The sequence below is a fragment of the Scomber japonicus genome, chromosome 10, assembly GCF_027409825.1.
Source record: "Scomber japonicus isolate fScoJap1 chromosome 10, fScoJap1.pri, whole genome shotgun sequence".
Lineage (NCBI taxonomy): Eukaryota > Metazoa > Chordata > Actinopteri > Scombriformes > Scombridae > Scomber > Scomber japonicus.
In genome coordinates, this window is record NC_070587.1 from 9831004 (window position 1) to 9858230 (window position 27227).

Genomic DNA, 27227 nt, shown 5'->3' on the forward strand with positions numbered 1-27227 from the left:
AATCCAAAAAATATGAATTTGTAGGTATTTAATTGTTGTTTGTGCACTGGAGGCTTCAGATTTTCACATCACATTTGTGCAAGTTTGTGTATTGGCTCTCGACTGGCTGCACACTAGTTGTGATGTCACACAACATGAAAGTAAATGGTTTAAACTCTGATGTTGAGTTCAGGGAAACTTTCAGCTGATGAATGTGACTTCAGCCCTCTAGTGTCAAAGTCTGCAAATACATCATCCTGCACAGTGAGCCTTAAACATCCAACTGAAGGAGCAAGAAGAAAAACACAACATTTTTTTATTTTGATGTTTTGGAATTGAACTTAAATGATTTAAAGAGTGATGCCTAAACAAACGAGAACTTGACATGATTGTCATTGTGATTCATGATCTTTGCTTTTATTATTAATAACAATACTTACGCATCATTAAACAAACAATAAAACAATAATAACACTGTAATCAGGACACAGCTGATTCATCTGTATCGCTGGGGAAGAGAGGTTGCTTGTTGGTCTCGGTTAGTAAAAAAAAGAACGTGGTGGTGGTGGAATGAGGGCTATGTTTGAAATTAAGGAAATTTATGAGAACAGGTAAGAATAGGAGAAGAGAGGGTGGGAGGACATGCTTGTCTTGCTGTTGGCTCTGTGATGTGAGGTGAAGACAGAGAAGAACAGATGAGGACATGAAGAAAGGAGAGAGAGCTTCCCATACATTACAGATAAGGCACTTGACATACAAAAAAACAACTTTAAAGCATAACAACAAAACTGCAACACTCATAATTTCACCAATTCATCAAAACATTGAACTGCTAAAAGCCTGATTTCAATATCGTTTACCTCCTTGGTACTAACATAAAATAACACACTGTAAACCTGTTTCATACATAGAATCATACTGAAAATCATTCATCTAGATCAACACTTAAATTCTCACCCAGGTTAACAAACATAACCCGGCTACTAGGCAGTGGTCTGAACAAATGTGGTCCTCAATTCGCCTCAGTAAAAAACTCCTGCATTTCAACAGAGCAATCCACCTTCGCAAGATATTTTTTTACCTAGCGTCATTGCTTTTGCAGTGGGTGGCATCATCAGCATGGTTCACGACTCAACTGGATGAAACTGCTTCAGCCAAACCAGAGAGAGAGAGAAAAAAAACGATTCAGCTCTGTCAAGCTAGCAGGAAGCTGTGATTCTATTGCGGTGTTTGCATCAGCTGGATCTCCTGACTGCTCAGATTGTGGAACTATTTAAGCAGAGCACTGAGAACTGCATCCTCTGTTTCTCAGACAACTGTGGTGGAAGCAGGGATTGTACACAATCAGCTATGGTGGATTAACATTTTTAAGATGCTGTTATCCACAAAACTGAAACCAAATTTTCTGTGAAGCTCACAAGGCAGACAACTTTATAGACTGGAAAGCAGCGGCAGGCACACAATCTCACTGCGTTATAACATTAGATAAGAGACACTGTAGGTTTGTGCAAAGACACTGCGATAGCTGAACACTTATTGCATAGACAGAAAGTTAGGGAAATAAATGCCCTATTGCGTGACTTTCATAAAACTCACCTTTACTCTCATTTGTTCTTTTAGTAGAAAACAAAAGTACAGTGGAATAAAGCAACACATAAGTTAAGCAGAAAGCTTTAAAATGGCTATTAGCTGGCTCTACTGGTGGTTTTCCATACACAGGTGCTGGCTTGGCTTGGCTTGGCTTGACTCGGTTTGATCTGGCGAGTCAGTCCAGCGCAGCAGGGATTTGCATCTCCATTACAATAGTGGGTCTATCTGCCATCTTGCAGACCTACACAACACCCTCCCTGCCCCCTAACTCTAAACATCTCACTGGCTACTGCACTGAACTCAAAGATGGTCCATCTGTGGCTCGACTTGGCATGTTTAAATTGGTAAAGAAAATACAAATCAACGCGGCATGGTTTGACTCTGCAAGGCCAAAAGTGCCAATGGAAAAAGGCTATAAGGCACACAGTTAGAACAAGGAAAGCTATAATAGAAGCAGCATCACTCCCCCTCTTCCGTGTCCTCCCCACACTTTATGTTTTCATCCCTGTCTCTTTGAAATGTGGGGACACACTGACAATGATACATTTCTCTGATGACAAAGCGAAAAAGCCATGCCACTTAATGTAGTGTGTATATCATCTGCTGGATCTCTGTGCCCTCTAAAAATGAGTTGTGTGTGTGTGTGTGTGTGTGTGTGTGTGTGTGTGTGTGTGTCTGTGTGAGAAAGAGTGTTTTTCGAGCTGTGCAAAAGTAACTGTCAAATTTCCTTGGTTTTAGGGAATGACTCGCCCCATTCCTCACCCACGTCCCCTCTTCGCTCTCTCTCCTTATCCCTCCCTTCCACTTCCCAACAGAGGGATATGAGTCCTTCTCACATTCCTTCGTCCTGACACTTGTTTGCTTTCACTCTGTCTTGCTGTGGTTGTTGTTGTAGACTGTGTAACCATTCTGCACCGGTCCATTTTTCTTCATGTCCTTTTTAACCTGCTCTTCTTCTCCTTCCTCCTCTTCTGATTCATCTGTCTCGTCTTTGTCACTTCTTTCATCATCCACTTTTTCCTGAAAAAGAAAAAAAAAAGAAAGTGTGAGGAGGGATGGCTGTTTAGAGACATATCAAAAATCAAGAAGACTTTCCGCTCCAAACTGCACTGGAGCTCTGGCCAACGTCAGGACAATCTCAAACTGTCCAGCTGCATGCACAAATATATACTCTGATGGAATATAATCTTATGTTAACTGTACCTGTATGTATGGTTATCTTATAATTATTATTATATTTAATCTAGGTAGGTATTTATACAGTTTTATAATCTGTGTTGAATGATTGATCCACCCACGACTGACTTGAAATCATCAAAGAAATAAAACAGACAGAGAGTCTGACTGTAACACTAAGAGAGAACTGAGAACTGTATATGCAGCAGCAACTAACATTTATTTTTGCTAATGATTAATTTGCAGAAAAAACATTTTCTCAATTGCTCAATTTATCTTTTTGTCTATAAAACATCATATAACAGCATATAGATTTCTTCATGCTTGCTTACATTGTTTGTGAGGAAGCGGACTGCTATCCGTATGATGAGGACGGCCCAGAAGACATGTAGACATTGCAGCACCATCAAGAGGCCGTTAAAGAAGTAATAGCCAAAGAAGGGTTCATAGAGTGTCACTGGGTATACCCACGTACAGTAAATAATCCTGTAGAGAGAGAGAGTTAGGAAATGGTAACTAAAAAGTTGTGAAAAAGCATAAAATATGTGAGTAATATATTGTCTGTGTCTGTGGTGATGTAACGTGTACCGGAAGGGGAAGATGACAAGGCGGGTGATGATAAAGATTGCAGCAAATACAATGAAGATGTAGTTGCAGGCGTTTCGCCACCCAGCATAGTTGAACATCTTTGCAGACTGTCAGAGGGAGAGAGGAAGAAAATGAGCTCACCAGGGAAGTTGCAGACAACATGTGCAGTTTAGATTCAGGTCTGATATATTTAACATATAACATATGAGACTTTGTCAGGGATAGAGCGATAAAGTGCTAGACTTATTTCCACTTTCTTCTTACTTATTTCTTTGTCTCTGGTGTTTTCACAGACAATCAACCATTCAACAAGATGGAGGCAGAGTTCATTGCCTGACATGTACAAATATCACAAGACAAGCACCAAATGTAGACAACAGTCACCAATAAACAAGTAGCTGACAAAAAAACAACAACAAAGACTCACATGATATCATATCTTAAGAGACAACCGTTTTTGTGATACAATGTTCAAAATGTAGTCCTAAAATAAAAGGTTAGACCTGAAAAACATATCAAAATGTCATTATTCAACTCAAGAACTGCCTAGTGGATGCCGTTTTGCCTTTGACTTAAAGCTAGAAGGATGTGAGTCACCCTTACCCAAAAAATCAGTCATTGCGGGTGCAATGACTGATTTTTTGGCCACTTGGGGGTGGAAACAAGTTGTGAGCACAACATTGATAAATCATCACCGTTTAATATAGGTTGAACTTGTTAGCAAACAGTTGCGTATTGACACATCCAACATTATCATTCATTTGGAGTCGTGTTTCTGTTTCTGTCCACCTGATGAAGTCCAAGTCTACTCACTTCTAGCTCTAATTTTGATCTCTGCCAACTCCTGAGAGGTATCCTGTCTCTTTCGATAATAAATGCTCCATGTTCAGCACTATGTTGAGGGTTAGGGTTAGGGGTTTTTTAGTGAAAAAACAATATTATGACAGCGAAGCAAAACAGTAAAGTTGCAGGTGGACAGCTAAATAATAAGCTGAAACTCGCTATGAAGCTCCATAAAGCTGAGGGGATCTGCAGGGTCAGGTGATAATTCTCACTGTCATTTAAAACATTATTACTATAAAAAATACTGACTATTGTTGCTTTAATTAAGATAGGCAATTTATTCCAGCTCATGGTCCCAGAATACAGAAAAGAGAAGTTGTGTAGTTGAGTAGTTAAATGTGGTTTTCCCCACCAGGTGGCAGTGTATCACAAGTTTACTTCCACTGCCCCACTTTATTTAAGTTACAGTTTTATAGCATTCAGTGAATTATATGTGAACAGAACATTAAAGTCAGGAAGGTCAGTGGCCTTTTTCTTATTGGTAGAGATAAATGACATCAACATAAATATGGTTTTGTGAATGTTTATAGAGGCTCCATTCATTTCGACTGTATTTTCATGATTCTGAATATAGTTACTCACGTTACCATTAACAGCTGACTGGTTGTGAAGGTACATGGGTCATATGTCAGCTGATTGCAGTCACATGTTTGTTTGCCAAAATGGAAGTGAGGTTATCAAAATACTATGAATACAAAGTACTGAGCTGAGGCTCTGGAGAGATATTTACCTCAAGGAGGTAATCAGATGAGTCGTGCACCAGCATGATGAGAGTTCCAGCACGGATGTAGTTTACACACCAGGAGAAGCTGATAAGAAGGATGGTCGCTACATGGTGGATAATCTGCTCCTTGAAGTCCTAAAGAGGTGGCAGAGGGACACATACTTTTCATGTGTTTGTGTGTTGCATATTTTAAGTAGGTCTGAATGTGTAAATCCTGCTTAAGAGGCATCTAGGTTGAAATATTGTGTTGGAGCAGGAGCACGTTGTGTCCCTTTGGCAAGATTTCCCCCCACTGTGTTCAGCTGACCCAAGCTGAGCAAAGTCCAAACACACACACACACACACACATTTAGATACACGTGTAAAAACAGTCTAATGTCCACCCACAGTCCATGTCAAAGATAGTGAAAACAGGTCACCTTGATATTCATTTAATAACCACATAAAAGGGAAATAAAACAGCTCTGTGCAAAAATTTTACTTGTTTTCATTTTCAGAAAATCTTGAGTATCTTTTCCTTCTGTTCCCATGAAATGTATTATTTTTCACTACTCACTTTGCGTTTGACATCAGAAGCCACACTGAAGAGCAGAGAACCGTAGAAACCCAGCTCGATCATGTAGTACCAATACTGAGATGGCAGAAGAGTCTGCAGGAGAGGAAACAGATCTTTGACTTCACCATCCATTATACCAATGTGCCAAAGTCAACAATGCAAACACTGCTGCAAGTGATTCAGAAAGTCTTTCAGAGTAGTGAATAAATGTCAAGTTGACAAATTTGAATAACTTTCTTTGTTTGATGAAGAACCTTAAAGACTTACAGTTGGTTATCCTGAAGGACTACACTTGTTCTTATTGTCAGCAAATCTCGTGAAGAGCCAAACCAACAATGAACTCTGTTGTTGTCCAATTAAAACACATCAGTGAGCCACATCACTGCACTGAGAGACATGTTCCTTCCATTACGGTAGTTTGTTTAGAAACAGCTCCAAAGACTAATAAAAATGAAGGCGTTTTCAGTCTCTGGACAGTAGTTCTGTATAAGGCAGATCCAACTGAGCATGTACAGGGATACTGTTCTGTTTACAGAGCTTTGATAGCTTGTTATGCTACAGAGCACAATCTCTTGACTTTATACTGAAGTTATTTACAATGTACAGTGTAGCACAAAGTCAACAGGTTGTGATCTTCCTGCACATGCTCAGTGTTGTCTGCTTTACAAGGAACTGCTCTCCTTAGGCTGAAACATGATCACTGTTTTTATTCTTTGGAGCCGTTTCCAAACTAACTAACAAGCCCAAACTCTACAGGATAAAGGAACATTTTACTTAGTGCAGTGGTGTGACTCATTGTAGTGTTTTTAATAGTTTTTGGACAACAATAGAAGTCTACAACACAGAGGAAAAAGATATATCAGACTTTGGATAAACACATACTACTTGTAAGTAGAATGAATTTACTGTTGGTTCTGCGTGTGAGATGTGTTGACAATGAGAAAATACAGAAAACCATCAGTCTTATCCTTTAAATAATGAGCTGATTGTCTAACTTTGTCAACTGATTAATTGATTCTCTCTTTTTTTCAGCTTTGTATCGGCAGGGTGCCTTGTGTTTTGTGCATTCAGTGTACTCAGCCATCCCAGAGACGTACCAGCACAGGAAAGCCTAGCCACATCTCCTGCAGGTCATACAGCCAAGGTTTCTGGAAGGGGAGATGTGATGTGAATGAGACAGCAGAGCTCGACAGGTGTATTTATATCAACTGACTCAGCAAGGCAATGAGTCAACGCTGCCCTTCTGACAACGCGAGAGGTGATATTATCACAGCTAAAACAGACAATCTACCATGGAAACCATCAAGTTACGATGGCAGGGCAGGTGACGAATGAGGATGTAAAGAGACGAGAGAAGGGGGTTGAGGTTAACATGGCGGTACTCACATCGATGAGGGCGGCCAGGCCAGCAATGAAAGCAAGAAGGTAAAAGGTAAATCTCCAACTGCAAGAGAACACACACACACATACAAACACACTCTCTACTCAGTCAATGGGGTAAAAGACACTAGACACATTTTCTACCAGCAAGCAGATGCAAAAACACATCACACACACAAAAAAAATTCTTGACCACAGTCACAAACACGTAAGATGGAAAGAAATGCAAGGCTGAACGAATGGCCTGGAAAAATCTGGTGAACTGTGCCGAGAATGTCAGATCAGGACACACAGCCAAACACACTCTGACAGACAATGAGAGCTGTCAGATTGTATCCTCGCTGTTATAATATCCTGTAACAGAGACAGCGAGGGTTCATCCCTGCTGCAGCCTCTCATACAGGTGGTGAGAAAAAGGGGATCTCACTCAGCAGCAGACACAGAGCACAGAAAAACAAAACGGTGAATGTAGTGAAAATAGGAGACAGTGAGTGTGTGAAAGATACGCTAGTGAAGGAAATAAGAGAGAGGAACAGAAAGCCTGTTGTGTGCACACACACAATAGATTGATTCAGAGGAAAAATGTCGCAACAAGCAAGTGAAACACACACCATAAGCAGCAAGTGACAAACAAGCAGTCACATGCACATCTGCACACACACGCATCACCCTGTATGCTGAACATCAATCCACTACAAAGCTTTATGTTTTCAATTTCAGATTAATTGCTGTTTTGTCCGACTAATACTCCAAAACTGAATGATATTCACTTTATTATTGTGTAAGATGAAGAAAAGGCACTGTAATCAGGTATTGTTTTGCATTTTGTCTTGACCTAAGTGATCGATTATAAAAATACCTGATAAATATTTGAAAGGAGGCATATCATGCACATGTCCAGGTTTATATTTACGTATATTCTCGGGCTCTAGTGGAATATCATTGCATGATTTACAGTTCAAGCAACCCATGATTGACATGAGAACATTTTAGCTCCTGTCTCTTTAAGACCTCCCTCCGAATGAGCCCACTTTGTCCTGATTGGTTAGCTTCTGGATGCTGCAACCTACTTTTAGTGACTCTGGAGGCAACATAAACAAACAGTAGTAGGATTTCACCAATGTGTGAAATACCATGTGACATTCAGGGGGTCCTGGAACCTGCAAAATTGGCATAGATCAGCCACTAGATCCTACTAGCTATACAAGGACAAGCGTGGCTGTGTTTTTAAAATAACATTTTATTGGTCTATGTATGTATTTGTTCTGTGATAGACTGTTTAAGCACTTTTTCTTTGAGATAAATACATTACTTGTAATTTGCATACAGTATGAATTAGTTCATGTCCACATATCACATTTTTATTGGATGTTTTAAATATGTAGATGCAGCCATTTCAGACATTCAGGAAGCATCTGATGACATCCTGAGGATGAAGTACCTATGCAAATAGCACATTCATAGCAGGGTGAAGCCTCAGTTGCTGACTTGCAGGGAGTATTTTTATATATGTTCACCTCATGTTTTGGAACTTTGACCATGTTTAACATACACTTCTGAAAGTGTAGCAGTATAAAAATAACAGAAAATCACAAAAAGCATGATATGTCCCCTCTTATATCGATGTAATTTCAGTTGAACAACAAATCGTTTCGACTATACTCACAGCACCCAAAAACAGTGTCCCTATTACTGTGGATAATCCACTTAACATGCTCCAAGTTATATTTATAGGGACTATTTCCTCAGTCGAGTGTAGTTCCAATGACAAATGTTTATAGTGAAGTCTGTGTTTGTTTGTAATTTGGGTGAAGTGACCCTTTATATTGCCTAAAAAGATCTTCTAGATATGTTGTGAAACCCAACTAAAAAGCATGACAATGAAGCTAATGATAATGAGAATCACCACACAGGAGTTACACACTGAACATATGGGATGAAATTATGCTTGAACAGATCATCATGTTTATTTGTACATTCATATCACAGCGTATTAGCAATAATGTTAACAGCATCATGTTATCTGCTTTTGTTTACGCTACACTTATAGATATGAGTCTCTGGCTGCATATTTTTCAGCGTCATCTGTTGCCACACTGTGAATCCTTCCAGTTGAGACTCACTAACTTCCGTGGCCTTGTATTATCAGTGGATCACAATGTTGGTTTAGCTCTGCGTCTATTACGACAAATGTTAACATACAAAACCAACCAACAGCGGTGACAGAGCCCCCGTTGCAGAGGTCCTGTGCTAATGAGTATGATGTGTGGATGGTTGGATTTGGATGTGTGTGTGCGTGTGTCTGAAGAGTAGGGGCAACAGGCACGGTAGCAGCATTGTAATGAGTGCATGTTAAAAATAGAGGGCTACTTTTGCCCTCAGAAATGTGCTCATATAGCCAGAGGAACGCAAGGGTGGCAGCTGCTGCAACCTGCTCTATACAGCAGCTCTATAGCAGTGTGTGCATGTGTGTTTAAAAGTTTATGTGTGTATGTGTGTGTATGTACATGTGTGTTTACCTGGCCTCTCGAAACTTTTTGAGCAAACTCGGTCTGTCCTGGTTCCTCCGTCTCCTGAACCATCGCTGCACTTGTCTTTCTGAACAGCCGGTCTGCTTGCAAAGAATCACTATTGATGTCTGAAAACAACACAACGACGATTAATTTCTTGTGCGCACACAGCACAGTTGTCTTTTGAGTGTGTATGTTTGTGAACATCTACCTGTGTGGGGTTTTTGGTAATGTTACAGTAGTAGGACTCCAGTGTGGGGTTGTGAGGGGCTTTGAGCCGTACTGTCTCTTTCACCCCAAGGAGAGAGGCCAGAGGTGTAGCCACCTTCCTGCAATTAGAAAAAAATGGTTGTTCAGATGAGATATGAGTTGAAAAATACAAATGATCAAAGATAAATCAGGAACTGCAGGAAACTGAAGTAGCACGGGATAAATCAGAGTGTGCAGCCAGGGAAACTCTTTAAGTCACGTGTGAAAAAAAGAGAGGCAAAAAACTATTAATATCGCTATACAAGTTGTAATTTACACTGATGATAGGATGATGCAAGTCACAAGACAGCATACACTTTTATACATGTAAATAGATTTATGTTGTTTATCGATGTTTGTTTGTCTCTATAATCAGATGGGTATATGAATAAAAATGCCATAATGACATTGGCATTAGCAATAGTCACTTGAAAGAATGGACTTATAATAAAGTATAAAGTAGGGCAGAGGGTAAGGAACATTAAATAATTGCTGACAAAAAAAAACAACAGATAAAAACTGCATTTTGAAGTAAAATAATCCAATTAGAAGTCAGAGGAGATGACAAATGGCCAGATAAAAAGAGGACAAGAGGATTGAGGAGAATTTGGAAATAAATGGAAAGCAAAATGTTAATATATAAAGACAGTGAGACGGAGAGAAAAATGGACTGACCTTTCAAAGATCTGACGGATAATGAGGAATACAAGGGCGATGGGCAGGGCCACCCACAGGTCGCTGGCTTTAGCGTACACTCTTCCATCCCTATCCTCCAGGTCAGCCCAGCCCAGGCCCTTTGGAAACCACAGCCGCTCCTGCCAGAACCACTGGCTCAGTTGCGACAGCATCCTGCAACAAAGGACACGCGAGGGGTTTATTAAGCTAAAAAACTTAAGTCATGCATGTTCTACAGACTTCACACCCACAAATATGGTTACACAGCTCCACCTAAAAGCCTTTAAATCAGGCCCCACCTACAGAGGCTTGATTTAAAGACATGTGCTATAAAGGCCTGGCTTCATGGTTAAGCATCTGTGATTAGGACTGTCTGGAAGCGTGTAATTAAGAGAATTAGACGATGGTGCCCATGTTTTCCTTTCATTGGAAATCTTGCTGTAGGTTTTTCCTAATGCATATACCAGAGCACATGCAGCATACAAGGAAGTGTGGAGGCCCCCGAGAGGGAGCAGAAATTAGACCAACAACTGAGCAAATCTTTTCCTTCATGCTTTCAACAGCAACGCTTCCCTCAACAGCAGCTGTGAGAGTTAGTCAGACAGCACAGACATGAATATTTCTGCCGCTGAGCTCAGGGAGTGGCATAAAAAGAGAGTAAGAGGTTTGGCGGAGAGGGAGAAGTAGCATCTGAGTGACGTGAGTCATGATTCATCCCTATGTGCGGAGAAGCGGGGGTGTCCCCCCAACTTGTCCCCTCTCTCCACACCCACTCCCAGAACTCTGTCTCTGGAGTCCCCTTGCAGCTATACATACAACCCCACCCCCTGCAGCTGTAATGCCAAAGACCTTTAACCGCTTCACTCCCACTCCCATCCCCGCCCTTGTGCTCCCCACCAGTAATCAATGACTCCCTATTTGACTCAGAGAGCCAAAACCATGTGTAATGCTCTGACTCCCTTGACAATCTCCAAAATATGCAGCTGAAATTACTTGGATACAGACGAGACTACTGATAAACAAGCAAAAAGAGAAGCCTTTTAAGACCTTTTAACTGTGTGCTTCATGAATATGATTCACAAAACTAATAAATAATCTTCTAATTTCATTCATGTCTGGGGCTGGGCATCATTTAAATGTTTTTAAAACAGTGCTGAAAGAAAACATGCTACTGGTTCAACACCTTTCTTTAACAAATATGAACATAAGACACACAATGTCTCCTACTTCACTGTAAAGTTAATTATCCATTGTTTCTGCACTGCAGGGTTCAAGTTTCCACATGACATTAGTGTAAGTTGAATACTGGACCAGGACTGACTTCCAAACTAGTTGTGATGTCACAAATCCTGTTCGTAGGGCCGTATCAGATTTTCAATGAACTCAGAGAAACTTTCCACTTTCAGCAGATAAAAAACAAAAAACAGCGTCCTCATGTCAAGAAGAATTTTTTTAAAAGATATTGAGGGGAATTTAATATAAGATTTTAAATGTCTAAACACAAGAAGATGTGTAAGAACTATCAAGATTTTTTATGTGGCTGCTTGGTTTCATTACTCTGTAAACACATTTGGCCGGCACCACAAAAGTATTGGTGCTCAATATCCGGTCCTACATGTAAATATCCTTATCAAGTGTACCTAGTGCCCTTATTTGACCTAATATCCATCTGTTCTAATACAGATAAGAACTTGATGCATAAACTAACATGTGATAGGCACCCATGCTGCTGGTTGAAGCCGCTGACACTCTCCATGAGACGCTGTCATGGTTGAGACTGTTGGTTATTTTCCACATCATGTCACGTTAGTCATGGCCCCGTTTCCTGTTGCAACAGCACGGCTGGATGAACACTGGGCTTTTCTCTCTCTCTCTCTCTCTCTCTGTCTGTCCCCCCCTCCCTCTCAGCACAGGTGGTGGATGGGAAGGGTGACATATTTTTCCCAGTCGTTTTGCAACTCTTCCACTTCGGTAGCGCTACGGCTCACTTAGCTGCCAGGTTTGTGAGCAATGCTGAACAGCATGTTTGTGTTCTTGTCTCTGGCTCCATAAAAAGTGTAATCTAATAACTTAATTAGCTTCTGAGCACAAACAGGAGTGGTTCAAAGGGCAGAAGTGCTGAGGAACGCAGACAAGCAGGCTGTGCCCTGTGTAACACATGATTTCACATAATAACAACTGACTATAAACAGTAAATAAGTGTATCAGCTGTAATCAGACTCAACATACTCTCTTACACAATATGCACAGACACCTTAAAAACAAACACTTGCAATTAACCAATGACACATTCTTTATATTTTTTGCATTGCACTCGTGGGCTGTGTTGAGGCAATTCAGGATTCAGGATATTTTTAGGATTACGTGTTGAGATCATCCAGTGAATTCAGCATGTTAAAGCACTTTTCCCCTGCACAGCTTTTCTAACAGCACATCCCATTGGCCCACCGGATCATATGACCAGACTCTGACCATTTCAAAGGTCCAATAAAAATAAAGGATGCCTCTGACATGGGAGGGAGAAAGGAAGTTCTCTCTGACTCTTTCTCTCTCCCTCACTATGAATATACATTACTAGGATGTGATGATTGTAAACAGAGTTCCAGCTGTTACTGATATGTTTTATTTAAACTCAACCTGAACCCTTAGTTTGCAAACCTGTGATGCATTTTCTCAAAATAAAGAGAAAGAAGAAGCCTCTCAGTTTCTGGCATAACAGCAGAGGAATACCTAAACAGACCAGGCAGCAACTGGTACAGAGTCTAGAAATATTTAGAGAATGTAAACATGCTGCCATCATATGGAGGGAGTACTCCTGCCCTCCCATTCACTCCTCATGGATGAATGCCATCTTAGAGTTTTAAAGTCAGCTAATACTTTGATTATCAGATTAATGAGAATTAACTACAGGAACATATGTCATAAGATAGTGGTCTCATAATGAATCACTCTAAAAACTGTGTGTGTAAAACTGCCCATTTACTCATATCCATCCATATTTAAGTTGCTCACTACCTTCTGAATCATTCAAACCACAGCCTTAAAAAAAAATCACTGTGAGAGAGACTGAGACAGACATGGGCCAGCTTATATGCGCCTTATATGTATTATCTTATGAGGTCAAAGCTGAGTTTTCAGAACATCAGCTTTGAAGGTTTGATAAGTCAGAGACAGAACTCCACGTTAACTAGATACTGCTATCACAAGAGGTCACACTGGAGTCAAAATGGGACAGAGTCATTCAGATAAGTCAGCAGCCCTGCATTAAATCTTAGCGTTGAATATTGCATGGACTAAATGTTAATTCAGCGCCATAAACAAATGAAGTCTGCATCTAACGCTTGACCAGATCCATGTTTCCTTTTTCTTTGATCAGATATTTCCTGTACAGATGCTTTGAATAAAGAGTAAACACTGGTACATATGATACCAAAAATCCATTTTTTAAATACTTAAACATAGTTTGTAGTAAATATTTTAAATAGAGTATTTGACAGCACTAGTAAACTAAGAATTTCATTGTATTGAATATGACAAACCTTTGAATCTTCTGAATTTATATTACTCATTGTGAGGATATTTGTACCCAAACATATTATATCGGCACCGGTTTCGAGGGATTTCAAATTATTCTTAATCCATTCTTAAATCTGGCATATTTGTCTCTTGCATACTGGGTGAATGGTGGCCCATTAGCAATTGTCTCTCAGTCATGCTGTCCACATTCTTCCTGAAAACAGCAACAATAAAACAGGGTATAAACTTAAAATTACTTTTTTGTGCACATTTCGCTTATAGGTTAATTCCTTCATTGTGAGAGTCTATTTCTCTGCCATTCAAATAATGCATGTTTCCTCACAGAGCTGATAACCTTTAAAACCTTTTATTAAATTATGATTTCAGTGTACCATGAAGGTAAAGTATGGATTAGAGGTAAAATGATGATTAACAATAACAACAATGCCAATCACTCATTGTCTCCAGCTTCTAAAATGTGAGTATTATATATGACAGCAACTAAATATATTGGGATATTGGACTGTCAGTATGATAAAACAAGCTATCTGAATATACTTAGTTACGTAGTTATAAGGTGTCTTGCTCACTATCTTCTGACAATACATCGACCAAAGTGATTAACAGAAAGATAAAATACAGATTAATGGACAATGACAGTAATTGTAGCATGTTAAATGCTGTTTTACTGTAGTTTTAACATTGACAAGCGTGTGAGGGAAACGTTGTCTACATGTAATAAACTGGTGCTCATTACTAAACTTATTGATCTCCCAAAAACTAACATCAGCCTTTTGTATCAGGTAGTCATCGTCAAGTATATCAGTCTTTAATTCTACAATTCTTCTTTCTTTATGATCCAACATGCAAACATAGTTTTCAGATCAGAGTAAGAAGAACTATGAAATCCTGAATGCCCATATTGTGGGCTGAAGTGGCAGTTCAGGAGAGTGGCATGCTTTATGCACATGGTTCATTAGCTGTAACTCAGGTCATGCCTTGGACATTTTGAGCCTGCAGGTTTTGAAGCTGAGTCATACACATCCTTCACATTTTAGACATCCCCAAGTAGCATAGTTGATAGAAAACAGTGTCGTTTTTTTTTTTTAAATCAAGGTACAAGTTGTCAGTAAAACGCAGTTCACTAAGGACGACGTACTGTAAAGTGTAAGAGAACGTCAGATCATGCTTCAGATGCTGCTTCATCACTGTTATCCAATCTTCTGAGCTTTAGATAGAGATCACAAGAAAGTCAACTTCAATACCTTTGACACTGATTCATGACCCTGATGAATTATTGATGAGGAGATTCAATCAGTCAGCAGACTGACGTGAATAGGCTCCTTCAGGAGGTGTGAGGATAATATTGTCATGCTGATTCTCATCTCCTGACTGAATGCTGGCCAATTCATGCCTTTTGAGTAAGTGCAGTTACCTTGCTGCTCAATCAGTGTGGGGGTATATGTGAGGCTTTTCTTTCTTTTGAGTAGATGCTGTGCAGGTAGGATAATGATCATCAAGCACAGGAAACACTGAAGTACTTCTGTACTGAGACAGTCAAGGCAACATTCCTGTCTTCATCAGTATTACTGATTACTGAATGGACAGAGCTGAAGAAGTAGAAGATGTAATCATTGATAGATGATAGTTGGAGTTATTTTAAGTCCAGGTTAAAAAAGAAAAGGTTTTTCTTGAGACTGCGACATAGAGCTGCAAATAACGGTCAACTTCATTTCTCAATAATTTAGCAATTTAAATCAAATATTTTGTGTATGAAATGTCATAAAAACTGATAACCAAGGCCTATTTAGGAAGCTGGAACAAATGAATTGATATTTTTGCATGATAATTGACTTAAAGAATCTGTTAAAATCGTTAATTAATATTATATCAGCAAACTAACCGATCAATCTACAACTACTGTCAGGCTTTCATCAAACTTCACCCAATGGTTAACAAGATGTTTTACCTGGATTCAAAGCTTTTGTCAACATATTTAGAGCCTAGAATCTTGACATTATTGTATGATTTTTTTTTGGTAGTAAGTATGAATGAGTGGTTGTGGTGGGTTACAAAAACCTCTGTGACACATCATAGTGAAGATACAAATCAAATGCTTGAGTAATACTTACTTAATTCATGAGTCATGGAGATTTAATGCATGCTGAGTGAATAATGCAGTCCTGTTGCTCACCATTAGCAAAGCATCAAGTCACTATAACTTTATGCATACATTCTTACATGACTTCATACATGGCACACTACTTTTATACAACTTATATAATTATTATTTGTACACTGCATATAGATTTGTACATGCCCTCAATATTTTGCACATTTCATTCTCTTCCATTTATAGTGTAAACCTGTAGCAGCTCTTCTCACTTAGAATCTGTTTTACGTATATTTATTGCAAATCTATTTATTTCTCTTTTTTATATTACTCAAGATTATTTAATTATATGTACATTTAGACTGCTATGAACCAAAACACCAAGGCAAATTCCTTGTTTATGCAAACCTATTTGGCAATAAACCTCTTTTTTATTATCTTCTGTTGTTAATGTGTCATAAAGACCAATAATTAGGTATTGCAGCAACATGTAGATGTTTGCACATGTCTACCAGCTGGTTTTAAACACATAACCTTCTGTTTAACTTGTATATTTTGTTTCCAGAAGTATTCTTCTGCTTCAATGAGGCTGCATGAGTCTGAACTTCCTCTCACTGTGGAACAGGAACCAGCTAATCTGAGGTGAGTTCATCCTACGGGCTGGATTGTACTCCAGGGGAAAGTGGTCCCAGGAGGGGGTCCCAAACTGAAACCCATCACTGTAATTAAGAAATAGATGTATAATTTATAATGGTTTACAGGTGTGTGTGTGTGCGCGTGTGTGTGGTTAGCAGTGTTGGGGAGTAAGTATTTACATGTAATGGTGTTACGCAATGAAATTACAAAATAAATGCAACTATAATCCGGTGCACTTACTGAGAAAAATGTGTAATAAAGTTACAGTTACTGATGAAAATGTCACACCTTTAAGATTTTGCTCAGGAGGAGGGTTTTTACCTCATTCAACATGTTACTGAATACATATATTGTTTAATTCTTTGAAAACAATATATATTTTATATTTTGTAAATAAATCATGAAGTGGATTTACACGGTGTCACAGTACCAATTAATCCCATGCCAGACTTTGAACTTTTTTCATTAAATATTTTTCTTTTATATTCCAAAATCTACATGAACTAACGAATATATTTTCAAATGAGAAATAAATCTTACTTTATAAGAAATGATCTACCTTATACATCATGCCAGTATCCATGAAAAACACCCGAACTTAGATTTTGGTGGGGTTAATGGGTACACTCACTCCAACAGTTGAAACTAATCATTACATTACTTTGATTATGTACTTGAAATAATTACATTACTTATTACATTTTAAGTAATCTGTAACCTATTACATTTCCAAAATAACCTTACCAACCCTGGCAGTGAGTGATAATGTAGCCAAATCTGCCCTTAGTTAGTTAGGAAGGAAACTTTAAGTATGACACCCATGAGGAGCCACGCGTCTGGCCACACATCAAACAACAAGGAACATGGAATTGAATGTGTTAGTTATGGATAACTTACTGACACATTATCACAGCTTTACACCGACATTAATGCGTTCTTTGCCGTCAAACCTGAGTGCTGCTTTATACGAATGCGTGATGACGTCGTAAATGATGAGCCGCAGAAACACACGCACACTAACTAATAATGTTAACTGGAGACATGAAAGTGAACTGGTTACTGTTACTTACTTTATTGTCCCCTCGGCGGTGAAGAGTGAAATGAAGCTAGCTCTGAGAAAAAAAGTGTGTTTTTTTGTTGTCTTTTTTTTTTCCTCCACAAAGTCCTCTGGTGCTCCCGCTGGTTGAACCCCCCCCCCTAACGGTCCTGCTAACGGTCCAGCCCGCTGCTTGTGTCCAAGTTAAGTCTCCGGACTGATTTTTACATCTTTCCGTGGAGCTCAAAGTTAGTTTTTGTAGGTGTTGATGGGAATAGAGGGGTTACAGAGCAAAAGTAGTCGTATCTGGAGGTAGGAGAACTAGTGAGATGCTGCAATGCGACCCGGCAATTTTTCTCAAAATGAATGTTAAAGATAACTCTTGTTTTTTTTCTCCCTTCCTCTCTCGTCGTGTCCAGGCTTTTTCTTTCACCCCAGTGTGTGTCCCAGGAGTCGGCGGGGTCTGTCCGGGTGTCTGGCCGGGCCGAGGCAGAGGTTTGGCCGGCAGGAGAGCGAAGTGAGAGGAGCAAGCAGCAGACAAGAGGGAGGAGTGAGAGGGGGGTAACGGAGAGGGGAGGGACGCAGATGACGTTCAAGCACATGAGAGAGCATTCTGACGCGCACGCACTTAACTCACATACACACACACGCACACACATCCGCGCCTCGTTTCCGTTCAGAGAGAAGTTTTACTACCCCCCCCCCCCCCCACACACACACACACAATTTCCCCACAGCCATTTTTCGTGGGTAATATGACTAATTTCCTTCTTACCCCCCGCCCCCCCCCCAGTTTTGCAGTGCTTGATCTTTGACCTCATTGGTATGTGTACTGTTAATTTAAATTTGGATGTAAAATTAACCTTATTTGTTTGGCAACTTCAACTTGTTCTGTTTTCTTAAGATAATTAAACCATCCTCCAAAACCAAAGACCAACAACCTAATGTGAGATAAAACTGACATTATCTAGTGTGCATTATCTCCTTTGCTGAGTCCAACAGTTTTGCAGGCTGTAGTGATCATTCAGTGTCATGTGTGTATGTATATACCTGTTGATTTGACCTGTATACATGCAAAAAGCGGACCTAACTCTTTGTGGGTTTTCTCCCTTTGATATCCATACTGCAGCTGCTCCTTTTTTCTTCTTTTTTTTGTCAAAGGAAACAATAGTAATAGGAAAATTGTCTTCCTATCCCTGTGACCTGTGAGCTATAAAACAAGCACATGAAGGGTTACAAAATGACAAACATTAAAGCAGCTCTGACTGACCTCTGGCCTGTACAAGCCATGACCCAGTTTACACATGTGAGGTGGGTTCAGATGGACAAGGTCAGTAGCTGTGTGTTCTTGTTCTACATGAAGAACCCACCCCGGTCATGAAAGATTATGAATGAGTTACGAAAGGGTTCTGCAATATTAAGAAATATCAACTGATGTCAGCTGTGATCTATTGGACATTAAAATAGCTTCCAGCTGCCCTCAGATTCAGTTACATTTATAGAGGGATTACTATTAATCTAAATCTAATCTTAACTTGACACTATCGTAAACAATAGAATAAAGTTAGTAGAAAAGTTTCTTATCCTGCAACACACAGTAGTGCACATTAACCATAATCAAAGTTATGAAAAACTTAACTTTAACTTGTTATTAAGGAGAGCTGCAACGATCAGTTGATTAATCAATGAATCACCAAGTATTATGAGTCATTCACATAAATGTCCAAGTTGTCTGGTTCCAGCTCCATCCATGTGAATATTTTCTGGTTTCTGTGTCAGTAAACTGTATATTTCTGAGTTGTGGACTGTTGGTCAGGACAAAAAAAGACAACTAATAGATTAATTGACAAAATCATTGATAATGAAAATAAATGCTTTAACCAAAAAGCCAGAATAAGTATAAATGATCCTGAAAATGGTGCCACCAAGAGTTGTTTAACAGATTAACACATTGTCAGAAACTGTGTGTCTGTACTTGAATAATATTTTCCACCCTTTTATTCACCACCACAGTGGTCATCAAAGGAAAGAATTTGAAAAAGGAAAGAAAGAAATCCACAGGACTTTACAAGTTTTGTGAAGACACATTGAGAGTTATTTTTCATTTCTTCTGCATGTTGTGAAGCTTGTAGATAGAACACTGAATGTAACAAATGTAACTTCTTTAACTCCTCTCATAGTTTGATCCGTGCACCCACCAAATGATGACCTTCTTTCTCTTTTAGTAAAATTTACTTTGAGCTTATCAATGAGAATAATTTATCCAAAGGGATGAGTTTACTGGAACTGTGTACTCAAAGATAAAACAAATACAGCATTTAATCCAATTGATAAGTTGCCTACTCCCATTAATGAATACAGGAGATAACAAGCTGGGCACATCCTCATAATGTGGGTGAAAACACACTCTCCCTTTCTTCGTTGACTTGCTCTCTACTTACACCCCCTTCTGGTCAGATGATGGCTGTGCACTCTGGTCTCGATTTGCGTTTGAAATGTGAGATCACACATATCAATATTTTAGTACGAAACAATTCTGTAACTCTTTTTTTTTTTCAACACACACACCCACACACACACACACGTATAGAAAATCACATTAGGACATTTAGTATGATACCTTTTATTTTAACTTAAAAAGAGAGTGGATCAAAAACAGGATTCAATAAATTAGAAATAAATATAATTGCTGTAATAATTAATACATACATTATAATTACTCGATTGCAAGAGTCTGACAGAAACAGGCCCTCAAAAGGTTTTCTCTAGAAAATTCTAAAATCAAAATATTGCAACCCACTCAAACCCAATCTCCCAATAAACAAAATAATTGATAAATTAGTAAATAAATAAAAAATAGCTCAAATATTAAAACCTCCCGAATAAAAGTGCAACCCCCCCCCCCCCCCTCCCGTGTTTCACCTAAAATCTAAGTAGAAATTTAAAATAGGTTAGTGATTTCCCATTTTACAATTTGGAATGTAATATCCCTTTATGAAGATGATGATGTTACTAGTGGTAATAATAATAATAATTAATAATAATAATAATTAATAATAATAATAATAATAATGTTGCTGTGTCCTGTTCTGTGTTTATCTAAAGTAGTCTTCTTTTTGCATTTTTTCTTGTTTTTTAAATGCTGTTCTTTGTAAACTAAATTATTTACAGGTCTTTAGGATCTTCTCCAAAGTCTCTCTAACCTACTCATTTAGTCGTCTTTTTTGTATTTTCTTTCATTTTTTTATTATGAAACATCGGTCCCTCTATATTTGTCATGTAATAGACATGTATAGACATGTTAAAGTCTATTGAAGTGATATATCAGCATTTTTCATCAGTACCTTCCACACACACGCTTGGTCTGAGTTTTTTTTAACTGTACTAAACACCCTGTTGGCAAACTCCACACAGACGGTGGTCGAACTGAGCTCTCAGCTGTATGGGTAAGATTACTGACAAGTGTGAGCGGTGTGTATTCATGTCAGCAGGTATATGTGTGCATGTGTTTGTGTGTGTGTGTGTGTATATGTGTGTTTGTGTTTGTGCACTTTATGTACATTTGTATATCAGCCTTGTACCATTCCGAGCTTCAATGTTAGGAGTGCATGTGTTATCCATGTGAGTGTGTGTGTGTGTGTGTGTGTGTGTGTGTATGTGTGTATGTGTGTATGTGTATGTGGTTGCACTCCCCGGACGCTCAAAGGTAGCAGACAGTCTGAAAGCACAATGCACCCTGGGATTCCATCTCCACTGGACTCTGAAAGTTCACCTGTGAAAAGGAGGGAGAGTTGGGGGGTAGAGGGAGTGATACATAAACAAGGAGAGAGGGACAGAGAAGGAGGGAGGATATGTTAATGTCATAAATACACTCGAGTTCCATGTAACTGTCTGACCCCTTACATCTTTGCAAACATGCCCCTCCCATCAAACAACGCTCTTATGTGTAGGCATCACTGGATCTGCTATCATCATGTCTTGCAACAAACACCTTAAGATGCTCCTAGCTTGTCTTTTTTTTTCAGTTTCATCTTGGTGAGTTAAAACAAGAAAGCATAATTCACAGTGGTAAAGCTTTGTCTTTTCAACAGCAATAAATCATGGTGCTTTAACACATAAACACACAGTGTCTGGATCATGCAACTCAATACAGTGAAAATCCATTATTCTTATTCTTGTGTGCTTATGGAAATGTGTCTGCAGATACAGTATGTGTGTATGTCAATAGAGATACAGTATTTGGGGAATATGTGTGGCCTTAAGAGCATGTGCTGCACTCATCATGGCAAGCAAACACTACTACCGACATGCATCACTCTCTGGCATTTGCAGGTATAGAAATTCTGGGTGACAGTTTGAATCTGAGAGGGGCAGCAGGTTTAAAGGGTTTGCATGGTAGTTATTAGATAAGTCCTTTAGACTTGTTATCCACAAGGATTTGTTATGTAAAAGTTTGTCTAGAAATAGAGACAGAATCCTTTATTTATAATATGGGCTGCCATGTGACGGTGCCTCCATGCACCGACCTGACAGCAGCAACACATTTTCTCTTCGTTTGGTTAAGATTGGAGTTTGTGGAGGATTAAATTTACGTCAATCTGAGGACATCCTCTATTCTCTATATTGTGTGTTATTTTCTCCCAGAATTCCTATAGTTGAAGGCTGTTCTCCAATAAGCAAGAGGCACTTGTTTTTCCACCATGACAACCACATACCCTTCACCTCAAAACATGAGCTAGAGGGATAGAAAGAGGAGGTTGGGATGAAGAGAAGTGAAAAGTGAAAGAATTTGACAGAGAAAAGGGGGAACAGAGAGGAAAGGAAGAGGGGACTGGAGGAGGAGGTGTAGGAGGAGGAGGAGGAGGGAGGTAGTGAAGGGGAGAAAAACCACAAAAGCAGTGATAAAGGATGTAAAAGAGATCAAGAAAAAGAAACGTAAGGAGCAAAAAACTAAAGTGCCACATCAAACAGTTTTAACAAATCAGAATCCAGGATTACAAACTCAGCCTATCAGAGTACAGCTCAACAAAATGCATGCTCTCCCAAAATAGTGTGTTTTTGTCATTAAACTGGCCTGTATTGTCTGTATTGGCTCTCCTAACCTGTAGGGTCCATGTTTTAGACCATTTTGTAGCCATATTCAGATGTTAACTGCTGCATATTGTACTGCATAACCATAGCATGACCTAGCATTGTTAAACTATTTCATTCTAAAGTATTTATTATTTTCCCATCAAATAATTTCTTGATATTTTGCAGTAAACTATGGTGCTGCTCTACCTTTATCCACCATCCCACTGTAGAAACCTCTGGAAGCTTCTCTATACACACACCAGTACAACAGGGATTATGCACTCCTGTATTACACACTAGCAGTGTAACACAGACACATATGTACACATAGATGCCCACGCTCACTACTTTACCCAAACAGTTTGTTCAAATAATAATGACACCAAACATAACACTACAGAAACTGATCAAAAACAAAGCTGCAAAAAAATAACAAGCGTTGCTTCAGATTTTATCAAATGACGATACAATGATTAAGTATATCAGATATCCAATCAAATTGATTCTGAGTACAGTCCTGGCTCTTGACAGTTATTGATCAGTATGTGCACAGGTCAATACAAAATAAAGTCACAATGCACCAAACACAGTCTGTGGTCACTACAGCAACAGGACATGCAGGTCAACGCATGGCTGGTTGCTCGAGGTGACAGAACAAAAATTGCCAAGGGCAACCAACACAGGCAATCAATCGCCACAGCAACCCAAACACAGGCCAACCAATCAACTTACAACAATGCGAGAGGAAGGGGGGGTCAGGGCTTTATCGGTCACTAGGCAACCATTGCCATAGCGATGGGGTCCTCGTGAATTATGATTGGACGGAAGGATCTTGGGTGAGGTAAGTTGCCGTTTCAGGAAAAGATCAAAACAGCAGGAAAGAAAATAAATAAGATTGTGAAAGAAAATAAAAAGGAAAACAATATTTTAGTATTTTCACTTTTCCTGAGTTGATTAATTTGTTTTCATAAGAGTAACCCATTGCATATTCACTATGTCATATCAATTTTTTTTTGTTGTTTTTTTTTAACTTTATACCATCAATTAGCATTGCATTGTCAAAGCTGAAGATACCGTGTCCATTTATTTAAACTAATCTCATGTCATCCTCCTGCTCCCCCATTTTTTATCTAGCCTCTTCTTGCCTGTTTCCTGCTCCCCCAGCATACAAAACCTCTTCATGTCGTGTCACTCATCACCTTTTCACCACCACCACCTCACCTCTCTTTAATTCTTCCTCCTCCTCTCAGTTGTCACTCAGTATGGGCGGTTGGCATCTTTGGGCCTTTTGAGCTGCACTTTCAGTCTTTTCATGCCGATCTGGAAGCCATTCATCGCCTGGATGGCAGCCTGAGCGCTGGCTGGGTTGTCAAAACTCACAAATCCTGGTAAAAAGAGAGAAAGAGTGTGAGGAACAAAATAAACAGACTTTTAATAGACCCTTTCTCTCATACCTCTCATTCACTGCATCTCACATTAACTTAGATACAGCATGGAGCACTGTGGTTTCAAAAGCAAACTGACACAATATTTCATCCCCCACAAAGCCACCCCCCTCTTTTTCACTTGTCCTTTCCTCTCTGTGATACATTGGCTGCCTCCTCTCCCTCCCTCTCTCTCCCCCGTCTGCGTGTCTCACCGAAGCATTTGCTCTGGTTGGTGGCACGGTCAACAAACACCTTAGCCGAGATGACATTGCCAAAGGGCAAGAACATCTGCAGCATCTCAGAGTCACTGAATTCCTGAGGCAGGTGGTAGATGAAGATGTTACAGCCCTCTGGACCTGGGACACACACACACACGCACACACACATTAGTCAGAGTGTGATAAATGATCCCGGGCTGTGAAACATTGTGATAAACAACTTTAAAAAAGATCATTGGAGAGTGGGGTGTGGCCCCAACCAGACAGGAAGTCTCATCACCTTCTCTCTGCTGCTGTTGCTGGGGCTGCTGGTGTTGCTGGGCAACCAGTGTTGGCTGCTGGGGGAATGGCTGCCCAACCAATCCGTAGGCAGCAGGGTACGCCGCTATTGGGAGAGACAGACATAGTCATAATCTGATTGGGTGAAACCAACAGGTGGCAACATGGCAGTGTCCAATGAAGTCAGTTCATTTGAACTGAAATGTCTCCTACTGCTGAAGGTGAAAACTATTAACTGAATGGAGTCTGCTAAACAACGACATTGTAGAGCAGAGACTTGTATGCACACATTACATTCCCCTTTTTACTCAATGGCTATGAATCCTGTACACAGATGGTGTTAAAGTATGATTCTCTGTATCACCAGCCAGTCATGTGTATCGCATAACAATGAAATCAGATAAATCAGAAGCCTTTTTTAAATCAGTTACCTTTGAAGCACTTCCATCCTTGAAAGGATGGCTGCCAAAGTTTGCAGACAACCGACTGTCTGAAGTCCAGTTATACCTCATTCAGTGGGCTTCACCTGATTATCCTTGTGACCTGTCATTACACCTGTTGCTGATTTGCTCATTTGCCCACAAGGCTATAAAGTATGTGGCAGTTGATAGTGAGGATTTGGCAGATTGTCTGTATTGCTTTAACATTTGGGCTGTTTCTTTTACCCTGGTGTTCTGTTGCTAATATTATACATGTCTGCCAATTTTGAAACAGACTAAGTTTTGCACTATAATCTACACCATAAATCTGCCTCTTGACTAGGTATTGTTCCCTTGCCCCAATTTCCACCAGTGTGCAGTTATTTAGAGATGAACAACTTAAATAAATTAAATGACAACTGCTTAACAGTTCAATCTGTCCATACACCAACCTGTGTAGTGTTGCATGCCTGCATAGGCTTGCTGTAGTGGGTCCAGTGCTGCTACTGGACTCTGAGCTGGAACGTAGGAAAAAAACCCAGTGAAGATAGGATGATAAATCTTTGAGTTCCCTTTAATTTGATGTCTAAATTAAAATGATCTGTATGTCTACATTCTTGTCTAAATGAATTATTATTAAACTACCTTGATATGGGTGAACACCATTGGTGTATAGTGTTTCTGTTGCTTGTCCATTGGTCGGGGCTGACACACTGCCGTAACCGTTCACTCCTATTGGTGGAGGGAGAGCTGGCACAGGCGTTGCTGCAATAGTAGGTGGAGTGTTTGTACCTACAGACACGGATCATCCAGACTAATGAGTCTCACCCATCACAAATCTTATTCAAATAAAAGTAATATATTATACTTCATGTATTACACCTGCCTCTAGCCTTTCAAAATCCTGAATCATGCTTCATTTATTACTTGCTATATTAAAATAAATAACTAGAAGAAATAACATTATGCTATGCTGGAGCTAATCATTTTGTTTTATAATACACAGCTGATAACTAAAACTACTATACACTCTATTATACACAATACAGTGTCACATCATGTGTCTGAGAATGTATGCATGTGTGTGTGTGCATGTGTGTGTGTGCGTGTGAGCCTACCCGAGGACGGTGTGATGGGTGTAATGGGTGTGGCAATGATTCCGTTGGCATTGAGTGCCGCCATCTGCTGCATCTGTACGGCGGCGACTGTTGCCACAGGAGACAAGTACGCTGACTGGGCAACCAGGGCCTGCTGTTGGACAAGCTGTAGACAGGGAAGGAAACAGAGAGAGAGAGGAAGGGGAAGGAGAAAAAGAGGGGGAAAAGAGGAAAGGAGAAAAAAGTGAGGGAGGGAGAGAGAGGACAAAGAGACAGTTAAACACATATGGGAAAAAGAGAGAGAGGGAGACAGGGAGAGGGAGTGATGGAAGAACAGATGAATAGAGATCTAATTACAAGGCCATTATGTCCTGAGTCAGTGGGTTAATGGTTGTGTGTTGCGGGAAAGCTAATGCCAGATGACGTATGTTCTGTTGTCTGGGTAATAACATTAGCCCCAATTAGACCACTGATAGCCTCTTCAAACTTATTACATCCTTTCATAAGCACAGCACTCCCCTTATAAACTTGGTGTGTATATGTGTGTGTTAGTGCAGTGAGTGTCTATGCATGCGTGCACTACTTGCCTGTGCGTTGACTGCCTGCGTGTAGGCATTGTAGGCAGGGAAGTTCAGGGTCATGGGGCTGAAGATGCCAAGCTGGGAGGCCACCTGCTGCATCCTCCTCAGCCCCCGCTCCTTCTCTGTGTCTGCGAACTTCACAACCAGACTGGACGACGCTCCCTGTGCAGAGAGAAATGGAATCAGATGTAAGTATAAACTATAAATAATCTGTATTAAACTGTAAATAATCTTATGTCGAGCGTGATCTTCCTTATGTGTTAATGGGAATAGGCTACATGTTTATTAATTCATTCATCCAATATCCATTTAATCCTTTTACGATTCACACGTGGCTCAAGCCCAGCCCAGAATAAAGAGGATACTCAGGACAGGATGGCTGACAGATGCTTACATTACTTACATTACTACCTGGGGAAAATTTAAACCTTTTATTGCCACACAAGCCCATACACACGATGTAGTGTGTGCTTCCCTTGTGTGTGAGTATATTACATGGCTGTGTTTTTAATCAATTATAATGAAGTCTACACATTTAACTTACAGGCATTGTGCGGCTCCC

The 27227-nt window shown here is 39.7% G+C and overlaps 2 protein-coding genes across 28 annotated transcripts in view; both read right to left on the reverse strand.

The window, feature by feature from the left end:
• Positions 1–368: 368 nt before the first annotated feature.
• On the reverse strand, positions 369–18097 carry cers2b (ceramide synthase 2b). The gene is made up of 11 exons (XM_053327925.1): positions 17606–18097; positions 10271–10444; positions 9558–9675; positions 9356–9474; positions 6843–6900; positions 6554–6604; positions 5457–5549; positions 4907–5035; positions 3334–3440; positions 3078–3231; positions 369–2589 (listed from the first exon to the last, which is right to left on the reverse strand). The coding sequence occupies exons 2-11, from the start codon at positions 10441–10443 to the stop codon at positions 2434–2436; spliced, it is 1158 nt and encodes a 385-aa protein (XP_053183900.1). The 5' UTR covers position 10444; positions 17606–18097; the 3' UTR covers positions 369–2433.
• Positions 18098–23901: 5804 nt separating this feature from the next.
• LOC128367011 (CUGBP Elav-like family member 3) overlaps positions 23902–27227 on the reverse strand; it is a 21069-nt gene continuing 17743 nt past the window's right edge. For 3 of the 27 annotated variants that reach the window (XM_053327773.1, XM_053327795.1, XM_053327770.1), the window contains exons 5-12: positions 27210–27227; positions 26684–26827; positions 26106–26250; positions 25633–25779; positions 25440–25505; positions 24570–24674; positions 24344–24427; positions 23902–24029 (exon numbers count right to left, since the gene is read on the reverse strand). The exon at positions 27210–27227 is cut by the window's right edge and continues 62 nt beyond it. In XM_053327773.1, coding sequence (XP_053183748.1) covers positions 23902–24029; positions 24344–24427; positions 24570–24674; positions 25440–25505; positions 25633–25779; positions 26106–26250; positions 26684–26827; positions 27210–27227 — 837 coding nt within the window. Of the gene's footprint in view, positions 24030–24283; positions 24428–24569; positions 24675–25433; positions 25506–25632; positions 25780–26105; positions 26251–26662; positions 26828–27209 lie in introns of all 27 variants that reach the window. The other 24 variants (XM_053327776.1, XM_053327769.1, XM_053327774.1 and 21 more) reach the window with 12 other exon arrangements.

Excerpts from the sequence above, each read along its gene's own strand:
- cers2b (XM_053327925.1), bottom strand. The coding sequence starts at position 10,443 with ATGCTGTCGCAACTGAGCCAGTGGTTCTGGCAGGAGCGGCTGTGGTTT. Across the intron at positions 9,475-9,557 it reads TTACCAAAAACCCCACACAG|ACATCAATAGTGATTCTTTG; the intron begins GTAGATGTTCAC and ends TGTTGTTTTCAG. Across the intron at positions 6,901-9,355 it reads AAAAAGTTTCGAGAGGCCAG|TTGGAGATTTACCTTTTACC; the intron begins GTAAACACACAT and ends GTTCTCTTGCAG.